Source organism: Pygoscelis adeliae, unplaced genomic scaffold (genome assembly GCF_000699105.1).
Source record: "Pygoscelis adeliae isolate BGI_AS28 unplaced genomic scaffold, ASM69910v1 Scaffold227, whole genome shotgun sequence".
Taxonomy (NCBI): Eukaryota; Metazoa; Chordata; class Aves; order Sphenisciformes; family Spheniscidae; genus Pygoscelis; species Pygoscelis adeliae.
Window position 1 is genome coordinate 2,690,033 of NW_008825100.1, and position 27,736 is coordinate 2,717,768.

Genomic DNA, 27,736 nt, shown 5'->3' on the forward strand with positions numbered 1-27,736 from the left:
CCTTGGTACTTATGTGCAAGAAGGTGCTTTTATTTTTAGATTCAGCAGTTGAGCACGCTGATGACGGTAAGGGCAGGGAGCCCTACTTACCTTGGAATTGGGAGCTGGCAGACCTAATGGAAAACAAGGAAATGTATAAAGGGTTTGAATAGCATATGGCTTTACACTCCGTTAGTTACCCCCTGCCAAAAAAGGGGGTTTACTTTTTAAAAATATAGAAAAGTGCAATCAAATTTAAAGTCGTTTTGTTAACCAGTCTAATCAGGATGTGATTTTAGTTTGGGGTGGCCACCTTTTCTGGCTTTTGAACCCCCACACTGAAATTTCCATAGTGTTGAGAGCTGTAGGAGGAGGGGTTCTCAGAGCAGCACGCGGGCAGGCGGTAGCAGTGGGCCCCTGCTCTGGAGCAGGTCTGGGCAGTGAGATGCTTGTGCGACACCTTCGTGTCAGATGACTTGGTAGCCTCTACACTGTCACATGTTACCCAGCTGACACAGTCCCAGCATGGCAACTGCACCGGTATTGTTAGAGAGCCACTGATGGATCATTTCTGGTTTAGCTATTAAGCTAATATTTCTTTGTGTATCGAAGAAGTTGTGGGAAATACCTTCAAAAATTCTTAGTATCCAAGCTTTTCTCTTTATGCCTGTCAGAGTCTAAATGCATGGATGTAAAAAAAAATCAAGCTCACCTGCCATCAGTCTCCTTTTAAACCAGATTTTAGCAGTGACTGCAATTTAGCAGCTTCCCCTCCACTCAAATTGGAGCTATTGATGAGGAATACCTTTGGGTTTTTCTTCCTGATATTCATCCTAAATTTTTCATTTTAATTTTATTCCCATATCTTTCTTATAACTTTTTGAACTTCATCCTCTCTCCTTTTAATATTTGTCATGCCGCTATTTTATATGCTTCGATTTCATATTTATAATACATTTAGAATTTTTTATCATTCATTTAAAATCAAACACTACAATGATTCAAATGATAGAATCACAGAATGGTTTGGGTTGGAGGGGACCTTAAAGATCATCTAGTTGCAACCCCCCTGCCATGGGCAGGGACACCTTCCACTAGACCAGGTTGCTCAAAGCCCCGTCCAACCTGGCCTTGAACACTTCCAGGGATGGGGCATCCACAGCTTCTCCGGGCAACCTGTTCCAGTGCCTCACCACCCTCGTAGTGAAGAATTTCTTCCTTGTATCTAATCTAAATCTACCCTCTTTCAGTTTAAAGCCATTCCCCCTTGTCCTGTCTCTACATGCCCTTGTAAAAAGTCCCTCTCCAGCTTTCTTGTAGGCCCCCTTCACTTGATGTGCTCTTCCCTGGAAACCCTCCCACCTACCATTTGCTGGAAGTCAGGGGCAAATCTCAGGCATTTCCTTTTCAAATACAGCGATGTACTGGTTCCACAATAAGCATCTCAGTGGAAAAAGAATATCTGAAGAATAGTAGCATGTTGTGAATGGCGTTTGGCACTGGGAGCTAAGTGCCTTAAAGTTTTTACAAACTTCAGATAGTCAGTTTATTTTGACATAGATCAGAAGAAGATTATTGTATTGCAAATTAAGATTATTAAAGCAAAATTTCAGCAGTAAACACCATTCATTTGGTGTGGTTGAAGTCGGCACAAGTCACCAAGGTTTCCTCTTTTTTTCGAAGGGAGATTTATTAAAATGCAGTTGAGTATTTGCCTGGGCAACTCCAAGGTAGATTCTTCTCACTGTTCCTCCATGACCAAAACCTTATAATAAAATATTTTTTAAATGTGTATTCTGTGACTCTATAGACAGGAATATTTTCCTCTGTGACCTCATCTAGAGAAGACTGAAAAGAGGAGAATCCAGAAAAGAATGAGAGATTTAGATTCCGAACTAGTTGTGACTGTTTGAAGAAAGCTGACTTCTCCTTCTGTGTATATGTAAACCTAATCTGCATTGGTTCAGTTCAGCTAACTAACCTGGCAAAAATTAAACTCAATTTGGCTCAGGATATAAATGCAAAAATATGCATTCTATGAATGCAATTGCAGTTTAATCTAATGATGTTACCAGAGTGTCTAGAGGTCCCAGAGTAAAAACAGCGTGCAGATGTGTTAACAGTAGTTAATTTCCAAATAATATCCTAAAAAGTGGTGCTTGAGACAATAGTACAATTTCTGAAAATTTTTCACTTTAGGGTTCTGAAAAGTTTGGCACTTTTTTAGTACAAATAAGTCATCATTATCTGTGTTAAATAGTCAAAAAACAACTGGTACTTTTTAGTATTAGGATGGTTATCATTTGGAATTGCAGAGTGCTGCAGATGTACAAACATTTTGCATGCAGATGTTTTCATCAACACCTCCATACTGGTTAATGTCTTACTGAAGTAACACAATACTAGATCCCCAACCTACCAGAGCTGTTTATTCAACAGCTCTAGCTGTATTATCGGCCTTATGTTACAAATGTGCTATAATCCAACATAGGCTCTCAGTTTGTCGAGTATATGCTATTCTTACTATTTTCATGTTAATAGGAAACTGCAGTAGCATTTCTAATTACATATTTTCTGAAATCTTATAGCCAAAGCAACAAATGTGTCCAGAATGCCAGATGTTTCCATTTCAGTTTAGTACATGAGGGATATAATCATGTATCTGACAACCTGCAAACATTGCAAGGCCAGTTTTCAGTTGTGTGTTTTCTTTTCTGTAACTGCAACGTGCAATTACATTTGGCAATAAGCATGAATGCTGCAAAATATTAAGCCATATAAAGACCATGGAACGTTTAATTTAGAACAGATTTCTAAAAGTAAAGCTGCTCTTCACCATTTGCTCCTTTCTGTATGGGTCATTCACCCGCTGCATACAAAAAAAGTATTTCCCATCTTTGGATGTAAGCAGATAAACCAGTTGAATGATTACTCAAAATTTAAAAAAGAAACAACAAACCAAACCACAACTTAAATTTTGCTTTATTATATCTAGGTTAAAAATGTCCCACTTTAGTTCCACAAACAGTTCAATCCAGGAGAGTCTACCCTGGAAAGACCAATTATTTCACATCTTAAATAAGCATAGAAATGGAATTGACCTACAAGGACTGTGACAACGGCTCGGCTAAAAATACCAGCACTGAAAGAGTTGTGTGTTATATCCTTGTCCTGTCACAGCTAAGGAGGAAATTCCCTCTGAGCTCACTTGGGTCAGTAATTTACCCTTTGAGCTTTGCGTTCCAATTAACCATATCATTTGAATTCTTCCTTCTTCAGCCTTTCTTTGTCACTCTCAATCTCTCTTCTTCCCAGATTTTTGCTCATCTACTAGAAGTTTTGTCCTCTTTTCCTGGGACCCATCCCATGTACTTTAGTTGTCTTTATTTCTAAATTATGTTATCTGCACTTGCGTAGTGATGGAGCATAGGAGGGAAGGAAGCAGTGAGAAACAGAAGCTCAGCGTCTGGAGCAGTGTTATAAACACGTCAGCGGGGTGACAATCACATGGCACATGCTTTACTGCCAGCTGCAGGTGACTGAATCCTAAAGGCAGGATGTAAATCCAGCTACATCCCTACTGCCTGGGATAACAGTATGAGTGTTTCACAGTCCTAACCTGGGAAAGAGATTCAGAACGGAAAAAATCTATTGATTTATACCACACGCAGAAGGTGATTCTTCCTGTGTGATCCGTATGTCTATGGAAAGTGCCATTACAAAACATAGATTGCATCCTGAAGTGACTACTGCAAGCTTGAGCTATCTGTATTTCTGTAGAGGAAATGGTTCGATTACTCCCAAAATGAAAATGCTACAGAAGTCCTCTTTTTATTCTGTCTTTCACAGGGTTTCTGGAGGAGAACTCTTTGAACGAATCATTGATGAAGACTTTGAACTGACAGAGAGAGAGTGCATTAAATATATGAAGCAGATTTCAGAAGGAGTTCAGTACATCCATAAGCAGGGTATTGTCCACTTGGATTTGAAGCCAGAAAATATTATGTGTGTCAACAAGACCGGTACAAGTATCAAACTCATTGACTTTGGACTTGCTAGAAGATTAGGTAACGACTTTTCTGCCTATTTCAATATGACATGGGGAAAGGGGCAGGACAAGCAGTAATTCATACTTACTATTATATTCTTTCATGTATAAAGAGTAAATAGACATGTTTCCTATAAATAGTTCTGGTTTTAGGAAGAAATAGGAAAGGGAAAAAGAAGACGTTCAGGAGTGAAGAGTAGGGCACCTCATCTTCAAGAGGAGTTTGCAGTGAAGTGTATACAATCTACCTATCCGTTTTTATGGCTAGGGTATCCCTGTAGATCACAAGGTAAAATACACAGCAGTAGTCATGTTAACAAATATTTACATTTGCTACAGGAAACCATAAAACACTAGCTCTCTAACTGTAAAAATAGAACGAAACCTTCATCTTCATGAATACTACAAATCCTTGAAACTTTTGTAACAGCAGGAGTTAAGGTGATGTTCTAGAAACCTTTCAGATAATGATAATTACATTTAATTTACATTTCCCCATTAGTTTTATCATTTCTTATCCTAAACAGCAGCATATTGTCATACATGTTAAATATGGGAGGAATTCTATAAAGTGCTGTGTTTTGGTCACGCTCAAAATGATTACTAAAATGGCACTACTTACAAATAATGCAATGGGATTGGGGGGTGGAGGGGGAGTTCCATTTGACAAGCTCCTCCTCTTCCTAAGCTGTTTTTAGCTGCTTCCTATCATTCATTTTGGACTAAGCTTTCCAACATGCTCTGCAATTTGAAAGCCAAAGACCTTGGAGGGTCCTTGTCTCCATATTGCTCAGCATTCAATCAGCTCTAAAAAGCAGCCCTCCAGTTGCGTTTCTTAGTGTTAAACAATACCAACATCACGCACTGATCTTTTTTAATCTTGTATTTTCACAAGAGAAAAAAAATCATTCCAGGAAGGAGCTAAAATACTTTATGAACCTGTTATACTGGGAGATACCTGTTATACTGGGAGAGTATATGGCCTCAAGTTGCGCCAGGGGAGACATGAAGAAATTTGACATGAGGAAAAATTTCTTTACTGAAAGAGTGGTTAAACATTGGGACAGGCTGCCCAGGGAAGTGGTTGAGTCACCATCCCTGGAGGTATTTAAAAGACATGTAGATGAGGCGCTTAGGGACATGGTTTAGTGGGCATGGTGGTGTTGGGTTGACGGTTGGACTCGATGGTCTTAGAGGTCTCTTCCAACCTTAATGATTCTATGATTCTATGAGAGCTGAGATTTGTGGCTCTTCTGCCACTAAATTGATTGGGACAACTCATATGAATTGCTACTCTCCATATAAAGGGGCCTACAGCTAGACCCTTAGTTGTAATCTTTTGCCTTCCCTCTTTAAACAAAATCAGATTTAATACTTATTAAAAGGGGAAGAATGATTTTTGTAAGAGTACAGTTTGGAATTACAACCTTCTGGTTTTTGTTATCTGCCTACATGCTGCTCATCCTACTTCTTTTGACACTTAAGTAACAGGCTACTGCATACCCAAGAATAGAATTTTACTAAAACAAACCAAAAATGGTATGTTGAATGAATAGGGGAAAAGAAATCTCCTTTTCAGATTTTTAGATTATGTTCAACTCCAAAAGGGTATTACGTGAATCTTGGACACATGGGTACTGTGAACTCAGAGATAAGGTGTTTATTTCATTCATTAAAAATAGAGATCACTGCCATTTATGTTCTTTCACCAGTTATATTATAGAAATTTCTTCAACTACCTTTTTAACTTCAAACCACAGTTAAACCTACCTTTAGCAAAAGGAAGATCCTATTTTCAGCGGCCTGTTCATATCTATCAGCTTTTCCATTTTTCGGTTAATCTTGTGGCATCCCTGTATATTGCACGGCTGACACTAGCTTGTGAGCTGCTACAGTCATGCCATATGTAGTAAGTCTCTAACCTATATATAACTTTTCTTGATGTAGAAGGATGAGAGCTATGGGCACTCAGACTGCTTTTGATTTTACAATACTGTACATTCATTTGGCTTTAATATGTTGCTAAGTCTTGCGAAGTTACATTATAGGTATTTGCTGTTTCTTTCATCAGCCTGCCATTCTGGATGCCTCAGTGCGTGTGGCATTTCCCTAGGAAGAGAAAGTGCCCTCCCGTTCCATGCCCATAAAGCAAAAGTACTGTGTTAATCATGAAGACGTTTGTAACATTTTGGTTGAGATGTTTTCCAAAAGTAGAAAACAATTTTTACTGTTTCATTTACTTACAAAAATTGCTAAAAACACTTTTCACTAAGTGCCCTCTTCTTGCCAGTTGTCTTATGTGGTGCACTGAGGGCATGTTTCTCCACTTGTGTTCCTTCAAGCCTTGTGATTTTGAAATTGGCTGTCAAATTCACTTTGGCTTTGACAGATGTGCGACTGGAGCCCTCATACTGTGGACCTGACCCTGATTGAGCAGAAACCGCTCAACCAAGGGTCTGCTGAAGGGAACAGTGGCTGATTCTGCACTTCAACTTCTGAGATTTACTTTTAACTTTTTGTAACTAGTGCAAACTAATGCCTCTTCAGTGTTTTGATCAGTTTTAAACAAATTAGAATCGGCTCCTTCTGCAGTCATCTTCTGCAGCTAATTAGTTCTCTTACACTGTCAGGAAATACCAAAGCTGCAGTGGGATCTTTTCCTGACCTTTTTTGGTGTGCTGAGGAATACATGTAGAAAATTGTTTAAGATAAACTTCTTGAGGAGAAAAGAGAATGGGTTTTGAGTACTGTAAAGATTTTTTTTTTAATCAGTTGATTATACACAGTGTTGGCAACAGTTTCCAGCTAGCTTGTCAGCTTTCTATCTGAACTAAGGGATATGCAAACACAGATCCTACTTGTGTACTAAGCTTGTAAACATCTGGGTAAAGATTTGACATATTATTGCATAGAAAAGGTCTTATTCCTTTCTTTTCTTTTTTTCTTTTATACACAGAAAATGCCGTATCCGTTGTTTCACACTGTATGCTTGCACTCAAGTGCCATGTTTTCAAAAAAACATTTCTCTGACCCATGGGCAGCACATTTCATACACCAGCCTTTTGCATACACAGTGGCTCGTGGTAGTTTACACAGTGCACAGAACTGTCCAAACTTGGATGTGAAAATCTGAGCCTGAGATTTGGACGACCATGATGAAGCTTTTAGAAAATAGGTTCTTTGTGACAAATTTCAGTGATTTTTCATAAGGGCAGTTGGAAAAAAATGTAGGTGTTGACATTACAAAGAAGGCAAATGGGAAGATGGGATCTTAGGCTTCCCATTTGTGCTTGGAAAAGGAAGGGTGATCTCTCACTCATTGCCACTGTGGAGAAGACATTGCCCTTGTTTTAGGCTACGTCAGTGTAGGTTGGACATTAAGAAAAGGATCCTACCTTTTGGGGTAAGAAAACTCTGGTTATGTGAGTGTAGGGATGTTGCGGAATAGCTTTGGAATGTGCTTTTTAAAGGCTAGTCAGACATCTGGCAGGAAGGTCTTGATGTTGGTGAACTTGCATGGGAGGATCTAGGTGACTTCCTGGGGCTGCTCCCAGGCGTTCTTCTGTCTGTTTCTGTCTCTAGAAATGGGTACTCTCTGCATGGACAGGTCTCTGAAAGCAGGGATAACGTGAAAATGAGGTTTCTGCAATCAATTTACTATCACCATACCTGAGCAAACCAAAAAGGGTTTCACAGCATTTAAAATGGGAAACTGGGATGACTGTGAGTGAATTACTGTGGTAGTGCTTAAAAGTTGCCTCACATGCTGTTCAATCCTTAAGCAAGTTATTAGCCCTATATATATCTCCTTCAATTTTCATTTGGTAAGCTGGGGATTTGCATACCTCCAAATAGTACTAACTTAGGTGTATGATTACGTTTTATGAAATGACTTAACAGCTTTCAATGGAGGTAACTGTAGGTGTGGAGTCAGTACTGGGATCAGCATTTATGTTGCAAAACTTGGTAGTGGAAGTTCTGGTAAATAAAAATATTCTGTAATAATTCAGTGTTGTGGACAAGTAGCTTCTATTGTAGTCTTTTCAAAACTTTGATCTGCTGTTGTTTAAGGTTTTTTAAGCTTTTCTCTTGGTTATAGAGCTGCGAATCTCTGTACTTGTGGTAACCTTAACAGGAGCAGGATTGGAATCTGTTACCTCTGTTTTTCTTCCCATTCATACGTGTTTTGTTTAGATGGTAATCTCTTTGGGAGAGGGATGGTTCCTCACTATGTCCTTCTACTGTGCCTAATTTGGATGCTACTCTTGCACAAAAGATAAACGTAATGCAACAAATCTCACTTAAGGCAAACACTGATTGCTCAGGCAAATGTGCAGACTGGACAAGAGTTTCTCAACCTAAATCCAAGCTTGTTTCAAGTCAGAAACAACTTATTTCCTGACATTTTTATACTTTTATAATACAGATTTTTTACTGGGATTGTTTCTTTCCCCGATCCCTAGTCTATTCCTTAGTTTCCTTCCTTCCTGACCTTCCTTATTCTTTTTTTCTTCTTCCCATCCTATTTAGAATGAGCATCGATGAAAATGAGTCCATTGAGAGTTGCTTAATAAGTTCTATCTAAATGACTTGTGTTGTGTTTCACACTATGACCAGAAGTTAGACATGTCACTCATAGCTGCACACTGGCAGCATAAATTGGCAGTACTAGGTTCTATACAGGTTGTTATTCTACCTTAATCCCTGTATTTTCCAGTAGAGCGATACTGGTGGGTCAGCACAAGAAAGATGAGGAACGAGTTCATGTGTCCCATGACCTCATTCTTTCAGTTCATATTGCTAGCAGTAGCTTCATTGTAGCTCATTTTAAAAGCATCCACATTGTGTTTAAGCAAAGCCAAATGTAGGACACCTGTGCTACAGGCCAGCTGAATAAAAGTTTGGAGTGGCAGCTGATGACTAAGCATTTGTGGTCCCCCTTCACGACTTTGGAGCTCCACAGCTATACTTGTAGGCAAGCCTGGTTTTGAGAGTAGCCTTAAACCCAGTTTTACTGACAGGGTAGTGATCTGACAGGTGCACGTCATCTGCTTCTTTTCTTGTTTCACCACCGACCTGTGCCACTTCGAATTTCAGAGACTGGCAACCCAGTATTGATTTTCCTTCCTGTTTAAACTACAAAAAATGTGTTGGATTAAAATAGTTATTCTTAGTATTATAATTTTATCACTACTGTTTCTCTTTACAGTAGAATCCCTGAGCAGATCCCTGAGCTTTGATAAATCTTAGATGATTTGTGAAAACTTCCATTTCTTTCTAACACCGAAATCCTGAAGTCCTCTTGTGCAACTGCTAAGTGATGGAGGCTCAAACACTTTTGTACTTCAGGACATCCAAATCTGAATTAAAAGTTCTCCTCTTTCTTAGACTTGCTCTTGTGGAAACTCCTTGCAATAGGAACCTTCTCATTATGTGCCTTGTACAGTCCTGTGTGCTTGAGGGTACTTAATAAATAATTCTTTATTGCTATACATGTATCAGCTAAGAAAATAGCAGTTCAGGCATTATCTATTTTTTCTGATAAGGGTCTTTACCAAAATCACAAATATGAGGACAAAACTGGTTTTCCTGTTACTGGGGAATGATTGTTTTTAAAAATCTGCATGCAGCAGTTAATGGTTTTCTCTTTCGTTCTTCACAGAAAATGCAGGTTCTCTGAAAGTTCTCTTTGGGACACCTGAGTTTGTGGCTCCAGAAGTTATAAACTATGAACCTATTGGATATGAAACAGATATGTGGAGTATAGGAGTTATCTGCTACATTTTGTGAGTACCTTTGCTATTCTTAACACAAATCCTGACAGTTGCTGAACATAGGAAATTTCCATCAACTTTTGAATTCTTCTCCAATTTTCAGGCCTTTTGTGTTCTAATTAGCAGCTCCAGCATGTTCAGTAAAAATTCTCTGTTCTCTGAAGGGTGTAATTGGTAAACTGCAGAACTAGCAGTTCTGGAAATTCAGCCATTTAGTGCTGTACATCTTACATCATAAACCAGCAATGCTTCATCTCATTTAAAAAGACGATGTGACAGTATTTTATTACTAACTTTAAACTGTTTTTTCTTCCCAGATGTTAAAGAGAAATGTTTGGGCATGCACTAATAACTGATAATTTCCATTCTTTTATTGCCAAGAGAGAAAGTTTTTGTGAAATTTTGGGGTCTCCTTACTCAGATTGTATCCCTCGTGGGACAGACTAAAGTATCCCAGCATTACTGTATCTGTTCACAGTGCATTTTAATTTACTGCTAAGCACAAACCACTGGATAAATACATTTTATAAGCAGCATGAATCAAGATCATGGAAATATTTTAGAGGACAGTTGGCTGCAGTTCTTTGGTTATGTATTTTGGTATTTGATTTGATCTTTATATGTGATTTGATAACACATGATTATGAACTTCAATGGGTCTAGAGAAATGTATATGGAAATAGGATCTCCATGCCTAGAACAGCAAGCAATCTTCCAACTGTGACTTTACACATTTGATGCCATATAAACAAATGAAAAGAGAAGCTCAGTTTGGAGCATGGCTCTTTCTCCCTCGCTCCAGTTTCAATAGTAAGTAAATGGCAGATCTGCTTTGCACTCATTCTTTTAAAAGGCTTCTCTCAATACCTTTCTTTTCTAAGAGCCCTCTCCTCCCTGGCTACCCTGTCCTTCACACCTGGCAATGCAAGGTTGTTTGCCTCATCTTTACTCAGTCTTTCTGTGATTCTGCTTGCCTTGTCTACACTTGCTCTCATACTCTTCTCATTTCCAAACTAAGCAACATAATTTTCGTTCTTGTCCTGTGCAAAAGCTACTACATCAACTCTCTTATTCCCAGCAAAAACTTGGAATATTTCTGTTATCTTCTGTTTCTTAATGTGAAGTGTGCTACACTCTTCAAGGTCACTTTGCTCTGCCAGTTTATTTACAGGACCTTCATTTTCCATTCACTTCCAGCACTTCTTTCTAGGCCTTGAAAGCTCGTTTGGATCATTCTGTAGCTCAAATAATGTAGACCACACACGCAGTACTCAGATGACAAATTAATTTGTTTCTCTAGCTTTTGAGGCCTCCTGAGTCACAGAGCACTGGAAGAGTGGTATGGAGATCCCAGACTGCCTGCACAGCCATGGCAAACCCAACAGTTACATCAATGCTGCATTGCCCCCTAGAGGCCTCTTACACGTTAAGGAACAAAACATTAACCACAGCGTGACACGCACATTTGGGGGGTTTAACGTCTTTTGCTGTCATTTGTTATCAAAGTATATGTGAGTTTTTGTGTGTTTGCAGTATGAGCAGTGACATGTCAGACAACCGAGGCAAAAATCAGTGATAGCAGTTGTGTGTGCTGCGAAGGCATGCAACCAGGGTCGCTGCTGCAATAGGGTACGTGCTGGAGAACACCGTCATCATCTAAGTAGACGAGGCAAAGGGAGCAGGTGAAACAGACAGAGAAAAGGTGAAATGTGTTGCCAAAGACCAGTCTGCCGGCAGTGGCAGAACTGCTTCTTCCCACACTCTCTGTGCCACCAGAAGCAAGATATTTGGATGCTGTAATGTTCAGCTGATGTGATTGGGGTGGTGATACACTTGATTCAGATGACCTGGTATGCCTTGTGAAATATATTATGAAATTACTTGTTTGCTAAGGTGCCTTTAAGCTCATTTAACTCCTTGTGAGGGGAAAATTACATTACCCGAATGCAACGAAAATCTTCTTTTTGATGCATAGCTATTGCCACAATAATGATTAACAGTAATAATGAGCTTTTGTCTTTCTTGCGATAAGAATAAAATAATAGAAGTTAGGGAAGACCTGTGAGTCATCGCTTGGACTTTCCCTCTCCACCCCAGAGTGACAGGCTTTGTGATTTGTCTTCACTTCCTTAAAGCCCAGCTATTTTTGCAGACTCACAGCTATGAGCCATTATCCAAAATGGACCATCACATCATCATTACAGAATGCAAATAAAAGTCATTGAGAACTGCATCTCTCTTTAGTCGTAGCTCTACTTTCCTGTTTTGCTTATAAGCTCAGAACTGCCAAATCTCATGCACGAAGTGTAAGACTCGCTCATTTGGTGAGCAAATACTATCTCACATACCATCGCTGTGCTTGTAACGTAGCATTCGCATCCCCTCTCCCCCTGACTTGGTGAGTGGGGCCATGAAGGAAGAGGTGAGCACTGCAGCAGCGCCGGACTTAAGGACAGGACTGCTACAGGCAGCTGATGACCCAAAGCTGCTGTGTCCATCGTATGTCCTAAGTAAGCGAAGCAGCAGGGAGCATGCTATTGCATGACTTAACACCTCTTTTAGGGTAGGAAGATAGGATTCTAGAGTGTTGAGAGACCTGTAACCTGCCTAGAAAGAGACTATGTTTCCATTATGTCCTGTACAACAATGAATACAAACCAGGTTTAGCAAAGGGCTGCTAAAGAGATCTTGGTGGGTGAAGGGTCTTCCCTGCAGAAGAATAAATGGATGGGATGTAATCTGAAGTAGGAAACAGGGCGACAGCGCTCCTCCAAAACCCTGCAGCAAAACCTCTCTCCTAGCCTTCTGCTATGCAGACGTAAGTACAGATATCGCACTCTCTTGTTGGGATGCTGCATCTGCCTTCCTTATGGCATGACTGACTTAATTCCATCCTACAGCTCACGGGTTCCCTTTCCACATTTCTAAGCTACACATTAAATCCTTTTAATCTTTCTGGATAACTTACTCAGTCCCGTCTCTTCATCAGTCTTAGTTCTTCCTCAAATTTCCCTGTTTGTATTCTCCACCTCATGTTTCTTATCTTCCACTTTTATCTTGTTCTCTGTCCTGTTCTGCATCATAGTACTGTCCCACATACTTAAGTTGATCTATTGCCTTTGAAGTAACAGGCCACAAATATTATAGCTTGTGTATATCATCTCCATTTATGTCTATTTCAGTGTTTCTTTTTGCATTTACAACAATCTTTATCTAATGAAGGTTAAACCTCCTGAATTCTTTCCAGCTCTTTCTGTCCCATTTATTCTTCTGGGCATTGCTGAATTTGTTTGTTGTTTTTTCTATTTCTAGTTCTTTTCTGACGATCCATTTGGATAGTCAGTGTTTCCAATATTTGGTAATCTGAAACAATTTCTAAATTCTATTTTTATTTCAAATCAAATTTCGGTCTAAGATTTCAGCGCTGCACGTACGTACATTGAAAGTGGGTAGCCCTTTTCCTTCTGTCACTAAAAAATCTGACTAGTTTCAGTGAGGAACTGGCTGTGGCCGAGTCAAATCTCTGCTTGCTTTCCATTAGTTCTTCTTGCTTTATCAGTGCCAGGCAGTGTATGTCTTTTCAGAATAGTTGCTTTCTGTCAATTAATGATTTTTTGAATATGCTGTCTCTTAGGCTGTTTTTTAGTATCACATTTGATCTTGCTGTATACTCTTTTCCTTCAGCGCCTTCCTAATAACACACACCCTGATTGTTCAAACATTCCCTTTCCTTTTTATCTACTGTGTTATTCATCACCACTGTTATTCCTCCCTTGTTTGGCAGTTTGGGTTGGTTGAAAGATCTTTAGGCATCGTTCATCTTTTGGGTGTGCTGAGTTGGGACTTTGATAAGGCAAGACATGCTGCTGGCTTACACTTGGCTCCATGTCGTATTAAAAATTTAAGCCTCATTAATAGAAAGATGAGAGAGCACTCCTTGTTCTTTCACTAAAGCAAGGTAGGAGGGCTTTAATGTCATGACTGTACTGCTCAGACGAAAATGAATTATTTGTTCAGTGGCACTAGCAAATTGTGATTCCTCATTATCCACTGGGCACCTAAAAGAAGGATGAGAACAGAGTAACGCCCTTGTTTCAGCAATGAGCTGTCTTCCTTTGCGTGGGTTCAGTGGTCTGTTTCTTCCTTGAGATGACCGGTGTGGGAGTCAGTCAGCCCTCAGCTACGGAAAAGGTGGTTTTGTTCAGTGGATGTGTGTCCCCCACAAAGTAGCCTGAGACTATTTATTTGTTTTATTTCACTTGTAAAGGATTAAATTACTACGTGATCTCCAGGGTGCAGGCATTACCATGTGCTTATTTGACGTGACCCGCACAGGTTTATCAGAAGCAGATAGTACTCTTCATACTGAGATCTGTTACTTTTTTTCACTGCTAATGCAATGCAAAGGCTGTAAGGAGGAGCTCAGTCTCATCAGCCCAGATCAGTTGCTGCTGCAAGCACTGTTTGCAGAGGAATGCTCAGAGCCTGGCTTTTTGAGACATGCAGCAAACTCGTCTTTCCTGGATTAGTGGCTGTCTTAATGCAGATTTCCAAGTGAAATGCTACGGTGTTTGTTACATAGGCAGTGAGACTGGCGACCGCATTGGACCCTTTTGATCTTAACATTTCTATATCTGCACTCAGAGCTTTGTTAGAACAGACCAATACGTGTTAGGGAACTTCTAGAGGATAAAATATCTTTCTTCTTTATTTAGAAGTGGAAACTGCGAAAGATTTTCTAAACAAATGGTTCTTAACATGCCAGGAAGATGCCTGGTTAAGTAGCTGGAAAAATGTTTTCAGTAAACAACTTGCTGCTTGTCTAATAGTAACGTTGCAGCGTAAGCTCAGTATTAATTTCCTGGAGTGGTAGCTCCTCTTTATCACTTAGCTTCAGGATTCCAAAAGGAAATTGTTTCCATAATCTGTCAAAAGAGTTGCTGGGCCATTATTACTTTAAATGGCTATTAAGAAATGAACAACCAAGACTTAGGTCAGTGAAATCTGTGCTAAAGATAAGAATTCCTGGTTATAATCTACACTAGTTGCTGGATTTTGTTTTCTGACTATAGACGAGGATCTAGTTCTCCTTACAAGTATTTCCGTGACAAGGCAACTGATTCACAGTGTAAAATTGTGGTAGAGAGAGAAAATTATTTTAGCCTTATAAATTTGCAGCAGCACATTCAGAAATACAAAAATAGGTTCATTGAAACGTTTGAATGGGTACTGTTACACTGGTGTTTGGAAATGACAAAGTGAGTGGAGGCTTAACCGATACCCATCCAGTAATTTACCAAATGCATGGGATGGGTCAATCCTACCACAGCATCTAAGAGTTTATCAGACAATTATGTCATGCAGTTCTTAAAAAAAAAAAAAAAAAAAGCCCCCCAAAAAAACCAAAGGGGTTTTCTCCTCTCTAATGTCCTTCTATTCATCCTCATCCCTCAAAAGCTCTGTGTGACATGCAGTATCCCTTTGTCCCTTTGCCCAGAAAGCTAACCTCTTTATAAGCAGTGCCTCTTTCGGCAGTGTGGAGCAGTGGTGTTTCCAGATGAAGCAATGTCTCTGTGTCCGTAGCAGTCTTTTTAGCATGGAAACGATCTCTCAATACTGCAGCTTTAATCTCTGGAAATAGGCCAAAATATTATCTAATGTAGCACAAGAGCTGCACAATACTATTTGTGGTAATACTATGCAGAGGTCACCTTTGCCACACTTCGATCAAGTATTGAAGGGAAATGGGATTGTTACTCCTCTGGCTGCCCAAGGGTGTCCTCTGGAAGCTTAACTGGATGAAGAGAAGACGTGCATCTCCGATATCGGCAGTGAACTGAAGAAATACTTCACAGACCCTTCATTTGTATAAAATGTGAGCCTCTTTAGCAGCCGCTGAACTGGCTGAGAGATTATTGTACTTACTACATAGTCAAAAAAGAGACAACTTAGCAATCAGTATCTGGAACCCAAAACTTAGAACTGCAGTCTGGATGAGATTTTTTTTCAAAAATCTCAAAGCCCCGCAGGAGTGCTTTGCGGTTTCTAGGACAGAGATTTTGCTTCAATGATTTACCTGGCCATGACGGCTGACGTGCATGAGGGCAGAACAGTCTCTCATTGCGCCGCAGCTATACCAACTCTCCAGCGCTATCAGGCATAAACCTTGTCTCTTCCAGTAAAGTAAGTGTCAAAGACAGAGAACAGTCGTGGTAAAGTTGGTTTATGTGAGCATTTTTTGGTACGCTAATCTTTCATCTTGCTGTAATTCATGCCTATTATATGTTCATAAATGTGTTTATGCCACCTTATACATTTATAAAGTCATGCTTCACTGTTGCATTTGAACGCACCCCATATAATGGAAAGTAAGACAGCAAATACCTTCTGTTCTGATTTACCTCTTTCTGCCCGAGAAGAAACAAACCTTTTATCTTCACCTCATGTATTATTACTAGCAGACTTCTGAAGTATACACGTAAGATTCTAGACTCTGCTGTACTGCACACAACTTCCAGAAATGGTAAAAGATTTAGTATCTGCTTTGTCTGAGGCTTCAAAGAGTCTGTGCTTCTGCTTTGCTTATAGAAATAAAACCTTAGGAACAAATTCCAAATCGGATTTTGAATGTAATTAGTAACAAAAGAGTAGCAAAATAACTTTCGAGGAGGAGATTATACTAATATTGCTAATCTAGTAGCTCACTTTATTTGATCCCAATCTCTTTTTCTACCAGTCTGTTCTGTGATACTCAGTAGCATCATGGTATTTTTCTACACAGTATTTTCAGAACCATAATAAGTTCCACTTATTTTTCCATATTAAAAAAAAATGTACTACTGTTGAAATGTAACTGCTTGTTGTAACTGGTTAACACGATTGTACAGAGAAAGCAAATAAAGTCTGTAAAATTTCATGAAGAATAGGTTATTATATAAATTGCACGCCAGGAAGAAGACCTGGAAAACTGAGTAACTTGTAGTTCAAAGGAATAAGCAACCTTTCACGTGAAAGTTTCTATTGAAAGGGTGATATATACAAGAATCAAAAGTATCTGGATGCACAAAGGTACAGTATAATAAAGGACAATGCTCAACTGGAGAAAGATACTCTGCAAAAATGACACAATGATGTTCTGTAATTGCCTTTCACTGGCAATTTATCAGTTACATTGAGTAAAAAGCCTTGGGAGCTCAACTTAGGTTATAAAAGAGTATTATTTCCATTCCGTGCATCATCATGACTGATTGAGAATATAAAGACCAAATGACTTTTGGATGCATCTGCATAACTCTACAGCCTGCAGTGATGTAGCTCTGTTTTATTTGGCTATGTAATTCAGGGTGGTTTTGTTTACAAAATAGCCCTGTGGATTTCATGATTTCATGATGCATCTTTCTTCTTGGGCTGTCTCTGCAGGAGTAAATGGAATAAAATGTACAAAAAAACTTGGTTTGACAGTAAAGGCAGCAAAGTCACTCTGAAAGCACCAGAAAGAAAAAAAAAAGTGGTATTCAACTGCATTTGGTGTGAAAATTGCAGTATTATTTATGCAGAACTAGACAAGTCATTTAACAAACGAGTGTGCTCCGCTTTCACCTAATTCCAGCTCTCTCCTCAAAAGTGTCTTGGGAAAAGAGAAAGAAACAGAAAAAATTTTCCTTTCAGTTTTGCAGTCAAAATTCTAGCTTCCTTCCCATAAGATTATCTGTAGTTAGCTTTGAGTTCTTTTTTTTTTTTAATGGAGCTTTTACTGATAAAGATCTGCAGAGCATAGGAGATGCCACACACGATTTTAATTTGCTCCTCTGATAATTCGCAAATTGACACTGCTTGTTCTGTGTCTGTCTGTCTGTTCTATCCCCAGGGTCAGCGGACTTTCTCCTTTCATGGGAGACAACGACAACGAAACCCTAGCCAATGTGACCTCAGCAACGTGGGACTTCGACGATGAGGCTTTTGATGAAATCTCTGATGATGCCAAGGACTTTATCAGCAATCTACTAAAGAAAGATATGAAGTAAAGCTGTTGGACTTGATACACTTTTCTATGTTTGCATTTAGCTGAACTTGTCATTCTTGTTTCCCCACTGTGAATCTCCACATCGACGCCGGCACCTCTGGCGATACTTTATAAGGAGCTCTGTGTGCCCGTCTCTCTGTGCGCAGCTCTCCTTTATTTTACACGCAGGGTGCAGAGTCTGAATGGAGTGCTTTCTTTTAATCGCCTGCTCATTCTGCTTTTCCCTTCCCTCGGGCAAGATGCACCCTGAGGTTTTGTGTGGCTACTCTTATTTTCACTGTTGTGTGACACAGATTCCTGCATGACATGTTCCGTCTTGATCTGAATGGGTTGCAATTTTGCCAGATTTATTTCCATGTGTTGCTTTTAAGTGTGGCACCTCTGAGTAGGCAGCCTTCCTATAAACCTAGTAGTTGGGCAAGAAAAAAAAAATCAGAGTTGGAAGCCCTGTTTACAGCAGACTCTGAACAAACCAAGGAAAGGAAACTTCGTACTTCTTCCAATGAGTTTGCAGGTGGATGGATGGATGGATGGATGGATGGATGGATGGATGGATGGAGAACAGAGGGTTATTTATCTGTGTACCAGGAACAAAGTGAAGAATGGATGTGGCTTGATTAGCGATTTGGACATTCCTGTTTTGTTAAATGTTCAGTGCTGCAGGGAAGGAGGGTATTAAGTAGTGGGAAAGGGGAAATCTCTGTAAGTGACGGAAAGGAGATCTGGGACAGGGTTCTGCCAGCATGAGGTAGCTGAATCATTGCCATTGTGGCTCTGCTGTATGTGTTCCATGCCTAAAACATATGGCTTTTTGTACTTTGTTTTATAATGTTTTATTAACACTTAAAAATGCAGAGTTTTCCCTCAAAAAAACCCTACAGAAATTGTGAAAGTGAGTTTAAGAAGTAAGCACAGCTGGGAAAGCAGTGCCATGTGATCTATGTTGCTAAATTTAGGCAACAGAAAAATCGGCTCTCAGAAAAGAGAGCGCAAAATCATGTCAAAGCAGGTAGGTTCAACTATCGTTAATGGCAACACTGACTAGTCTTTTTATATAAAAACAGGAGTCGCTTAAATTGTACTCAATGTCTTCAGCATCCTTGGCTGCAAAAAGACACCAAAACCATGGAAGCCAAAAAACTTTCCAAAGATAGGATGAAGAAATATATGGCCAGAAGAAAATGGCAGGTAATGAAGAGGACATAGAATTGGGCTAGTTATCCTAATAAGTCTCTTTATTTCTAATGTTTATGATTCTGAGAAACATGTCATGCCAGGTGGTTTCTGCTGCTGGTGAAAACTCCAGTGGGGCTGGAGTATGAATGCAGTAGAGCAGGTTTGGTTTCTGCAGGCGAGCGGTAGGAGGGTACACGGCTACATACATGTAATACGTGATGTTTCCATTTCAGACTACTAAAAGGCATATGAGTTCAAGCATAGTTTTTCCTGTTCTTTTGGGGGTATGACCATCTCTCCTCCCTGCCCTCTCCATGCCTCTGAGGGCTGGGGGATTATGTTATCCTTAACAAACCTGAACAGCTAGGGAAAAGCTTATCTGTCTGGCCTCTCTAAAGATGATGCCTCATTTTGTGGTAGTTTCATTCTCGTAAGCCAGTAGTTCTGTCCTGTTGGAGCACCAAGCTTTTCATGGATTTGGTCAGATTGGCTTAACAATTTTCTTTGACATATTTGGTCTCCATATCTTCTTTTTTCTTAATGCTGGAACTGTTGCAGCAGGTCCATCTGTGCCGTTCTGATAGCTAGGGGAGTTGATGCATAAAATCCTGGATCCAGCCTTTTGAGTAGCCTACAAAATATTCATTTATGTAAATCTACATTTCCTGTTACGTTCTACTGTACGTGTTTCTTAGGAGCTCACGTGAGCTGTACAAAAATACAAGTGTCCGTACTGGAGGCAGCGTAGTTTGAGCATATTTTAGTATCCTGGTGGTTGATTCTCGAGCCTGTCAGAGGTCTGCTTCCATCATGCAGATGGTACTTTCTCATTCATTTCATATCAGCTGGTTATTCATCCTCGATGAAACTCAGTCCAGCCCATATGGCTGTTGAGAGAGCCGTCCGCCACCAGAGTTAAGTTCCCGCTAAACAGGACGTAGCTTTTTTGCTGGCCCTCCTCTCGCACAGTGGTTTTTATCCGCAGCTAACAGAGACATTCATTTAGGTATGAGTTCATCAGGGGAAGTTTATATCTGCAACTAAATTTGGTAATTCAGACCAGCCTGCTCTGTCTCTCCTAAAACAACAGAGCTATATATAAGCAGTTTGTCCACAATTCCAGCGAGGTTTGCAGAGATCCCAGATAATTTGTCCGAAGCACAATTGTTACAGAAAATCACATGCCGGCTGGATTGGACTCATCGGAAGCCTTTTATGTTATGTCTTAGAAAACAGGCCATGCTGTCCGAGCAATAGGAAGGCTGTCGTCCATGGCAATGATTTCTGGTATGAGTGGGAGGAAGGCCTCTGGGAGCTCGCCTACCAGCCCTATAAATGCAGACAAAGTAGAGAATGAAGGTAAGGAATTTTGCTGCACCATATTTTTACCTCTCTCTGAATCCTACTAAAACTTTCAGCAAAATTTGAGAGACCAGTCGTTAAGTTGGTTATTCCTGCTCTCTCTCTCTCTCTGTTTTTATCTTTTTTTATTTTAAAGAAATCTATCAAAAATTCATTGTTCTCATATTGCTCTGCTACTCAAAATGCCCCAGCATAAGTACTGGCAGTAAACTCTTCTCTTTTTAAAGCCAAAGAATTAAGGCAGATTTGTGAGCTGCACATTCTGTCAGTTTGGGAATGCATGTTTATACAAAGATTACAGTGATGTATTGCCTTCTCATGCAAGCGAGCAAGCAATAAAGTATTAACGCTTGCTGTATCCTCTGCATTAACCATGCTCCTCAGACAGGGGCATTTAAGAACAAAAATAATGTTTCTACATTATTCCCCTACGTACCCATTTGAAATGTGGATTTGTGGTGTGTAACAATCAGAGGTGCAGATGTTTGACACTTCTGAAAATGAAGCAAGTCATTTTGACATATCCACATAGACTGCGGGCCTGATACAAGTTGAACTTGTTTACCCCTCTGACTAGCAGAAGTCCAGGTTCGGTTAGAAACAAATGCAAGGGAAAAATAAAGATGATTTGTAGCATGGTGGCCTGCATGTTGATTTCATTCTATTTATGGCCTGAATCTTTGTCCAGCTGCGAAAGATTGGCACAAAACTAAGCAGCTAACGTCCTCACTGTCCCATTAGCTTTACAGAATTAAGTGAAATAAAAGATGCTTTCATTGCCATCTGGTAATTAAAAATTTAAATGCATCTTTTGAGAACATGCCCTGTAAAATATTTAACTATCTCTTCGCCCTCCTCCAGATGCTTTCCTTGAAGAAGTGGCTGAAGAAAAGCCCCACGTAAAGCCATATTTTACTAAAACCATCCTTGACATGGAGGTTGTGGAAGGAAGTGCTGCTAGATTTGACTGCAAAATTGAAGGTACTTTGAATTAGCATATCTGTTCCTTTCTTTCCTTCCTTGCCAGCTTTCTGCATTGTGCTGTTGTTTAACTTTTTCTTTTTTTTTTCTGTATTATTGTTGAGTTGGTGCCATTTTGCTTTACCAATATCTGCATGTCACAGCATGAATGTGTTGCAATAACAGAAATTATTTGGAGCTGTATGGGCTTGTTCTGTGCTTGCCATAGAACAGAAGTCTCCAAGAGTCAATGTGTGAATCACTAATTCAGAATAGCAAGTGGGAACAGTAAGATGATTTTTGAGGGTAGAAACAGTAAAAACAAGATGCAGTGTAGTACCACAAATTGCAAGAGTACGCTCTTAGAGACTGCTAACCAGAAGCCAAGAATAAGTAGGAATTCACTCATCTGAAATGACAGACAAGTTTCAGACCTCAAGATAACTTTAAGCCATACCTACCTTGTATTAAAGGCAAACAAGTCCTTAACAGTGTATTTCATGAGAAGTAGTGATAATATCATTGCGCTGGTTACAAAAGTCAAGAAAACACTGTATTGTTGTTTGGTTTTTTTAACTTAAAAGTTCAAGAAAGAAAACTCAGACTGGAATACACAGATAGAAAGAATAAATTTATGAGAAGGCATTTAAGGAGCTTGGGCTTAGTCAGCCTAACAGTCTGAAGGCCAAGACCGCTAGCACTTCTGTTGCAATGAGATTGAACCTTCTGTATCACAGCTGTTGATGAAAGCTAGAAATCGTGAAGAGCTGTTAAAACAAAACATGGATAGTCGGTACCATACTGCATGTGTGTAAGTTAGACAATTTCTAATCTTAAAATGAGGTTCAGAAACTGCCTCACTGACCTTCTGCTTGTTTGTTTCTGTGCTCCTAATCTCTTTCACTGCCTGTGTTTCCTACCTCACAGCGGAGATGTGAGGATGGATTATTGTTGCTGATGGATGCTCAGCGTGAGGGGTATGTGCATAAGTACTGCATGGAATAAAAAAGATGGATGTACCACGGCTGACGTTCCAAACTTTCCAGTGTATCACTGTACTGTTCATTGTGTATTAGGGATTCCTGCACTTATTTCTGTTCAGTGGGAAGTCATCCTCCCGTCACAGTCCAGAACCTGGCTGAGGCAACAAGCCTTCAATTTGTTACAGCAGCCAAGAGTACTGTATAAGGGATTGTTCTCCAGCATGCATTGTACAGCCCTGCTCTGGATGCTTCGAGTATAGCAGAGCCATTTGCTTCACAAAAGGCTCCAAAACTCCTGTTGAGATGCATAATCAAAATGCTTTTCTTAGACTCGCTCGCTTGTCCTAACAAAAACAAATAGGAAATGGGAGTGCCACGGCCACTGTACAGGACAGGCTGGTGTGTGAGGAGCAGATTAGGAGGAGGGAGATTCAGAATAGCCACAACAAAGCAACCTGAGAAGGATATTAAATTGTAGTTGTAGTCCAAAACACCTTACCCTTGAAATTCTGAATCTCGGTGTTGGGAACTGTGGTTTCCACATAAGCTGCAACGTAAGGTGAGCCCCCAACACACTATTAGAGTCCCTCGCTGGCTGACGTCCGGGACACACTAAAAGCTGTCTGCAGTCGCTGCTAAAGTAGTGGAAAGTGGAATCTAGTGAGTACCTCAGTGCTAACTTCCAATTTTTTGCTATTCATAATAAAGTTGTTCCAGGTAAATGTGAAGTAAAAAAGATCATCTACATTTATTTTAAATAGAAGTCAATGAAATATTTGTCTATCAACATATTGGCATGTCCATGCACAGACGTAGAATTAAAGCTTAAAGTAATTACCGATTAGTTAATACTCGTTTATTGCAATTGCTGTTCTCTCTCCACTATTGCAGGCTATCCTGACCCTGAGGTAATGTGGTACAAAGATGATCAGCCTGTCAAGGAGTCCCGTCACTTCCAGATAGATTATGATGAAGATGGGAACTGTTCTTTGACTATTTCTGAAGTATGTGGGGACGATGATGCCAAATACACCTGCAAAGCTGTTAACAGCCTTGGGGAAGCCACGTGCACCGCAGAACTCCTTGTGGAAACAATGGGAAAAGAAGGAGAAGATGAAGATGAGGAGGAGGAAGAATGAAACAAGGCTCAAAGAAAAAAAAGATGAAAAAAATATATTTAAAGACTCTCCTAATAAGGCTCAGAAAACCAAGTTATCAAAAGCACCTTGTGTGATACGTAGGTCTTTGGGGGGTTGTTTTTTCAGCGTGATCAGTTGATACCTGTTTGCTTTATGTATGGGCATTAATTCAAATCAGCAGGCAATTTTAAGTTGCTAGCATGATTGGAGTTACTTTAAGCAAGACATCAACTAAGTTGCCCAGTCTATTTTTAAAATCAAATGTACAGAAAACAAGTCTACGGTTATATTCTGAACATCTTAAAGAAAAACAGTCTATTTACTGAGCTCATTGCTCTATACCATCACTTTCCTCAGCCAAAACTGCAGCTAAGTTGGCTCCCCAAGATCTACTTTACAAGGAATCATTTGCCAGACACGCAGTGAATCTCTCCAGTCCTAAGAAACAGGCTGCTCCCCGAGTGCTATCTTCTGTAAGGGAAGGTCTGACACAGCCAGCATTGCCATTTGTATGTTGGTATGGTTCATTTTTCATTTGTTTTAAACAGAATTTCACGGTCCTAACTTCAAACTACTGCCCTTTCTCAGTGCGCTGTTAGTGCCGTTGTGATACTGGCTAAAGTCAAACATCCAGGTGGTTTCGTGAGATACTTCTGATCTTGCTTTTAACCGGCTGATCACACCTTGTCACCTTTCCCTTATAGAACCTGTCACTTCCGTGCAGTTACAGCTGCCTAGTTAAGAAACAGACTGAAAACACAAAGACTGAGAATATTTGCTGTTGTTCTGGTCAGTCTAATAATGACTTATGATTCATATATATGCTGCTGTGAAAAAAACAGGTAACAAATTGCACAACCAGTAACTTCTATGTGCGTGTGTGTGAATGGAATCCCAGGTTAGTTAAAGTTTTACTTGCATTTATTTGGTGATTGCAAAACAGATTTCAACTGATGATAAGCTGGAAACTCCCACAGATTTTTGGAGTAGCCAAAAAGATAGTAGCCTGGATTACAAACTCCTTTATACTTAGCATTTTCCAAAGAATCTTAACCTATATAGGACCTATTTCTACCTTATGAGCTTGACTGTCTTGTTTTTGTCTTGAACCTGCACCAGTAAGGCTGTTGCGTTTTTTAAAAATGCAGAAAAACAAAACAAAACAAAAAAATCCAAACCCCAGGTTTTTTCTCAGAAATGGTTAATGCACTCAGACCTAGTAACTTTGCTTTCCTTTCACAGTATTGGCACTTTTTAATTTTTTTGTTGTTGTTGTTCAGAGGTAATATCAGAGGCTGCAAGGTGATATGCATAATCCAAAACCAGTGTGTCTTATATCTATGTATCATTCCAAAAGTGATTCTTTTTCTTTTCCACTTTCTGTGTGTAAAGTGCAACCGTTTGCATTTCAAAGGTTACCTCTTTAAAAAAAAAAACATTACCTTAAATCCTCACCACTAAGTAGTCAGTGTACTTTAATACAGGTGTGTATAATATCAACCTTAGGTTGTTTGATATTACCTAGTTGTGTACGTGTTTCATATGATTTGCTCTTCTACATTCAAAGCTCAACTGATGTGGATGACACAATGGTTTTTAACTGCTTTACTCTTTGTTGCTAAGTTCAGATTGCCAGCATGTCTTTTCCTTTTCAATTGATAAAAACCTGTTATACTAAACACAGTATTGCCACAATTCCTTATACAGAAAGGTTTTGAATCTGATTTAGAGCATACAGAGCTTTTCTCACGTTTTTTTTAATGTTTTAGGCAACAACGGGGTGTATTTTGTACCTAAGTGAAAATATGCTAATGTTCTCCCAGTTTGTTAAACCATCAGAATTGCAGAGATGAGAACGCTACGGCTGTAGTTACTCACAGTTCCTAAATAAATAATACCACAAAGCATGCTCCTTGTATACTCTATTGCAGGCGTCACCGTGTTCACGTTGGCTAAGCGTATCAGTAACAGGGGTCTTCTATTCTGTCCCGAGACCTGCTTGGCACAAAAATGGATGAGGTGGCAACAGTGAAACCTCCTCGATCTTTGTGGTGCCGCTGCACTTCTCCTACGCCATCAGCGCAGGCTAGCGCGGTGCGGAGGCTGCTCTGCCCGAGTGCTATCAGGTACAGCCTGGGGCCGACACTAGTTGTAGCCGTGTGCTCTGCCGTACGTCTCTGGCCTCGTCGCATCCTCCACAATGAACAGAATTGTAAGTGTGGATGGGGCGCCATGACAGCCGTGGTTTTCTTTTGCAGTTGAGAACTCCCTTACGGTGGGGAAACGTATAGTTCAGAAAGACCGTAAGAGCAAGACAGAAAAATTCAGGGAAGTCTAAATGTAGATGTGTACTTATACCAATATTCCTAAAAACTGTAAAGATGAAGATATTTAGCAAATATGCTTGCGCTGCCTTTACGCAGACTTCTTCTAACATGCAGTCCAAGACACCACAGACCATGCAGGACCACACAGAAACTCCCTACAGCAAAGACTGTGAAACATCCTGCTTGTAGCAACACGTTTCTTGAGCAAATCTTCAGCCCTTGAAACAGTCATCTTTGCAAGATGTGCTCTACTCTCTTGTGAATGTGCCTAACTTTACTCATTGGCTGCTGGTTTCCGTTCAGGTAGGCACATGCGTTAAAGCAGTAAAAGGTCCGGCTCTGACGGCCTGGTCTGCGGGCACGGCAAGGTCTGTGGGTGCATGTACTGGGTGTCAAAACCCAGACTCAATATTGGTGTTCCTGCACAGATTTTTCCCTTCCCTCTCCTCCTTCACTAGTCCTTCCACGTCCCACAGGCTATAAACTGCCTATTTCTCTTTTTCCCTGAAGGACATAACTAGCTTACCATTTCCTTGTTGCCTCCTATTAACACCCCTTCTAGTCTGCAGGAAACGACGACCTCCACTTCAAAAATGATGTGATATGTATCTAATTCAACTCTGAGCAACTGACTCCAACCTGTATTTGACCTTGATTTTTTTGTTTTGTTTAAAGAATAGAAATCTATTTCCACTGAAGGATATTTTATGTACTTGAAATTCTGTCTCATTTTGCCAGCCATCCTAATTGGTCTAATAAAAGGTATTACCTCTTCCTATAAACCTTGTCTTGCTTGTATAGTTTGCAGAAAGCCACTCTTGGGGTGTAGTAGCGTTGAAACAATCCCCAATAGCAGAGGTTATGCAAGACGCTGGTACTGCCCACGATGGACCACTTACTTCTTCTTGTATTTCTTTTGTGTAAAATTCAGTCTTGTCAAGAGACATGGAAAATTTGGGACGGGCCACCGATTTTCACTACTCGGGCTTCTGGATTTGCAGAAACTTCAGTTACGTAATTACAGGCCTGTCCAACCACCCAAGCATCCTGTGCGTATTTCTGGTTGATGAAGAGACCTTTGCTAATTGTATGCGTGGTGTGCAGAGACTTCCGTATCACTGTTTCTCTTTGCTCACAAGGAAAACAGCGCAGGACTTCATAGCTCTCTCCTCTGTACTGAGTGTCAGGCTTTGAAAACGTAGAAAATTTTTTTAGTTGCATAGATGAATAATGAATGATCTGTTTCTCTAAAATTTCTTGGAATATTCATTGGAACATTGCACTAAAACACTTCTGTTTGAAAATGAAATTCTCAGAAATCATCTTTGAATTTTGAGCCCTACTGATGGCAAGAGATGTGTACGTAACGCCATGAATTTATTAGGCCACATAAATACTTATGTGAAAGCAGAATTTGCTGGGACGGGGAAGGCGGCTTATGCTGTTGTTCTGCACTGCTCATAAACGAACTGCACCATAACCAGCATGAAAAATAAATTGCAAATTGTTTCTGGAAGTTGAGAAGTAACTCCACAGAATATTTACAATTTCTGTAAGAAAAAAAAAAATAAAATTCATGCTTTCATTGTAACTCTTTGGAAAGGTAGTTCTAGTTACATCTCCCCTGAAGAGTACGCTTGAATTTGTGTTGCTATCAAAGTAACGCTATCCAGGTTTTTGCTATTGTACAGAACTTCAGCAGAAAATGAGTTACAGCGCCGGCTGCGCTCGGCTTCAGCAGATTAAACTACAAAAGTGATGAAAACCTACTAAATGTTCCTAAAATAACTTCAACTTGAAAACTAGCGCTATTAATTTCTCTGAGGAAATGACAGACCTATTTCTTCCCGCAGGAGGGAGACCGCAGAGGGCCATTTTTAACCTGTTTTAAAATGAGATGGAAAAGGTCGCTTATCACCGGGCCGGGAAGCGCCAGGCCTGCCCCCCGCGAGGGGCGCCCCGGCC

At 40.0% G+C, this 27,736-nt stretch overlaps 2 protein-coding genes across 4 annotated transcripts in view; both read left to right on the forward strand.

Moving 5' to 3' along the window:
* MYLK (myosin light chain kinase) overlaps nucleotides 1-25,345 on the forward strand; it is a 158,919-nt gene extending 133,574 nt beyond the window's left edge. For all 3 annotated transcript variants that reach the window (XM_009327135.1, XM_009327136.1, XM_009327137.1), the window contains 7 exons: nucleotides 3,829-4,046; nucleotides 9,690-9,813; nucleotides 17,669-17,821; nucleotides 18,889-19,012; nucleotides 20,230-20,359; nucleotides 21,224-21,343; nucleotides 23,197-25,345. In XM_009327135.1, coding sequence (XP_009325410.1) covers nucleotides 3,829-4,046; nucleotides 9,690-9,813; nucleotides 17,669-17,821; nucleotides 18,889-19,012; nucleotides 20,230-20,359; nucleotides 21,224-21,343; nucleotides 23,197-23,444 — 1,117 coding nt within the window. In that variant the 3' untranslated portion in view covers nucleotides 23,445-25,345. The remainder of the gene's footprint in view (nucleotides 1-3,828; nucleotides 4,047-9,689; nucleotides 9,814-17,668; nucleotides 17,822-18,888; nucleotides 19,013-20,229; nucleotides 20,360-21,223; nucleotides 21,344-23,196) is intronic.
* Nucleotides 25,346-25,454: 109 nt separating this feature from the next.
* PTPLB (protein tyrosine phosphatase-like (proline instead of catalytic arginine), member b) overlaps nucleotides 25,455-27,736 on the forward strand; it is a 24,832-nt gene continuing 22,550 nt past the window's right edge. The window contains exons 1-2 of the mRNA XM_009327173.1: nucleotides 25,455-25,613; nucleotides 26,075-26,139. Of these exons, the coding sequence (XP_009325448.1) occupies nucleotides 25,455-25,613; nucleotides 26,075-26,139 (224 nt within the window). The remainder of the gene's footprint in view (nucleotides 25,614-26,074; nucleotides 26,140-27,736) is intronic.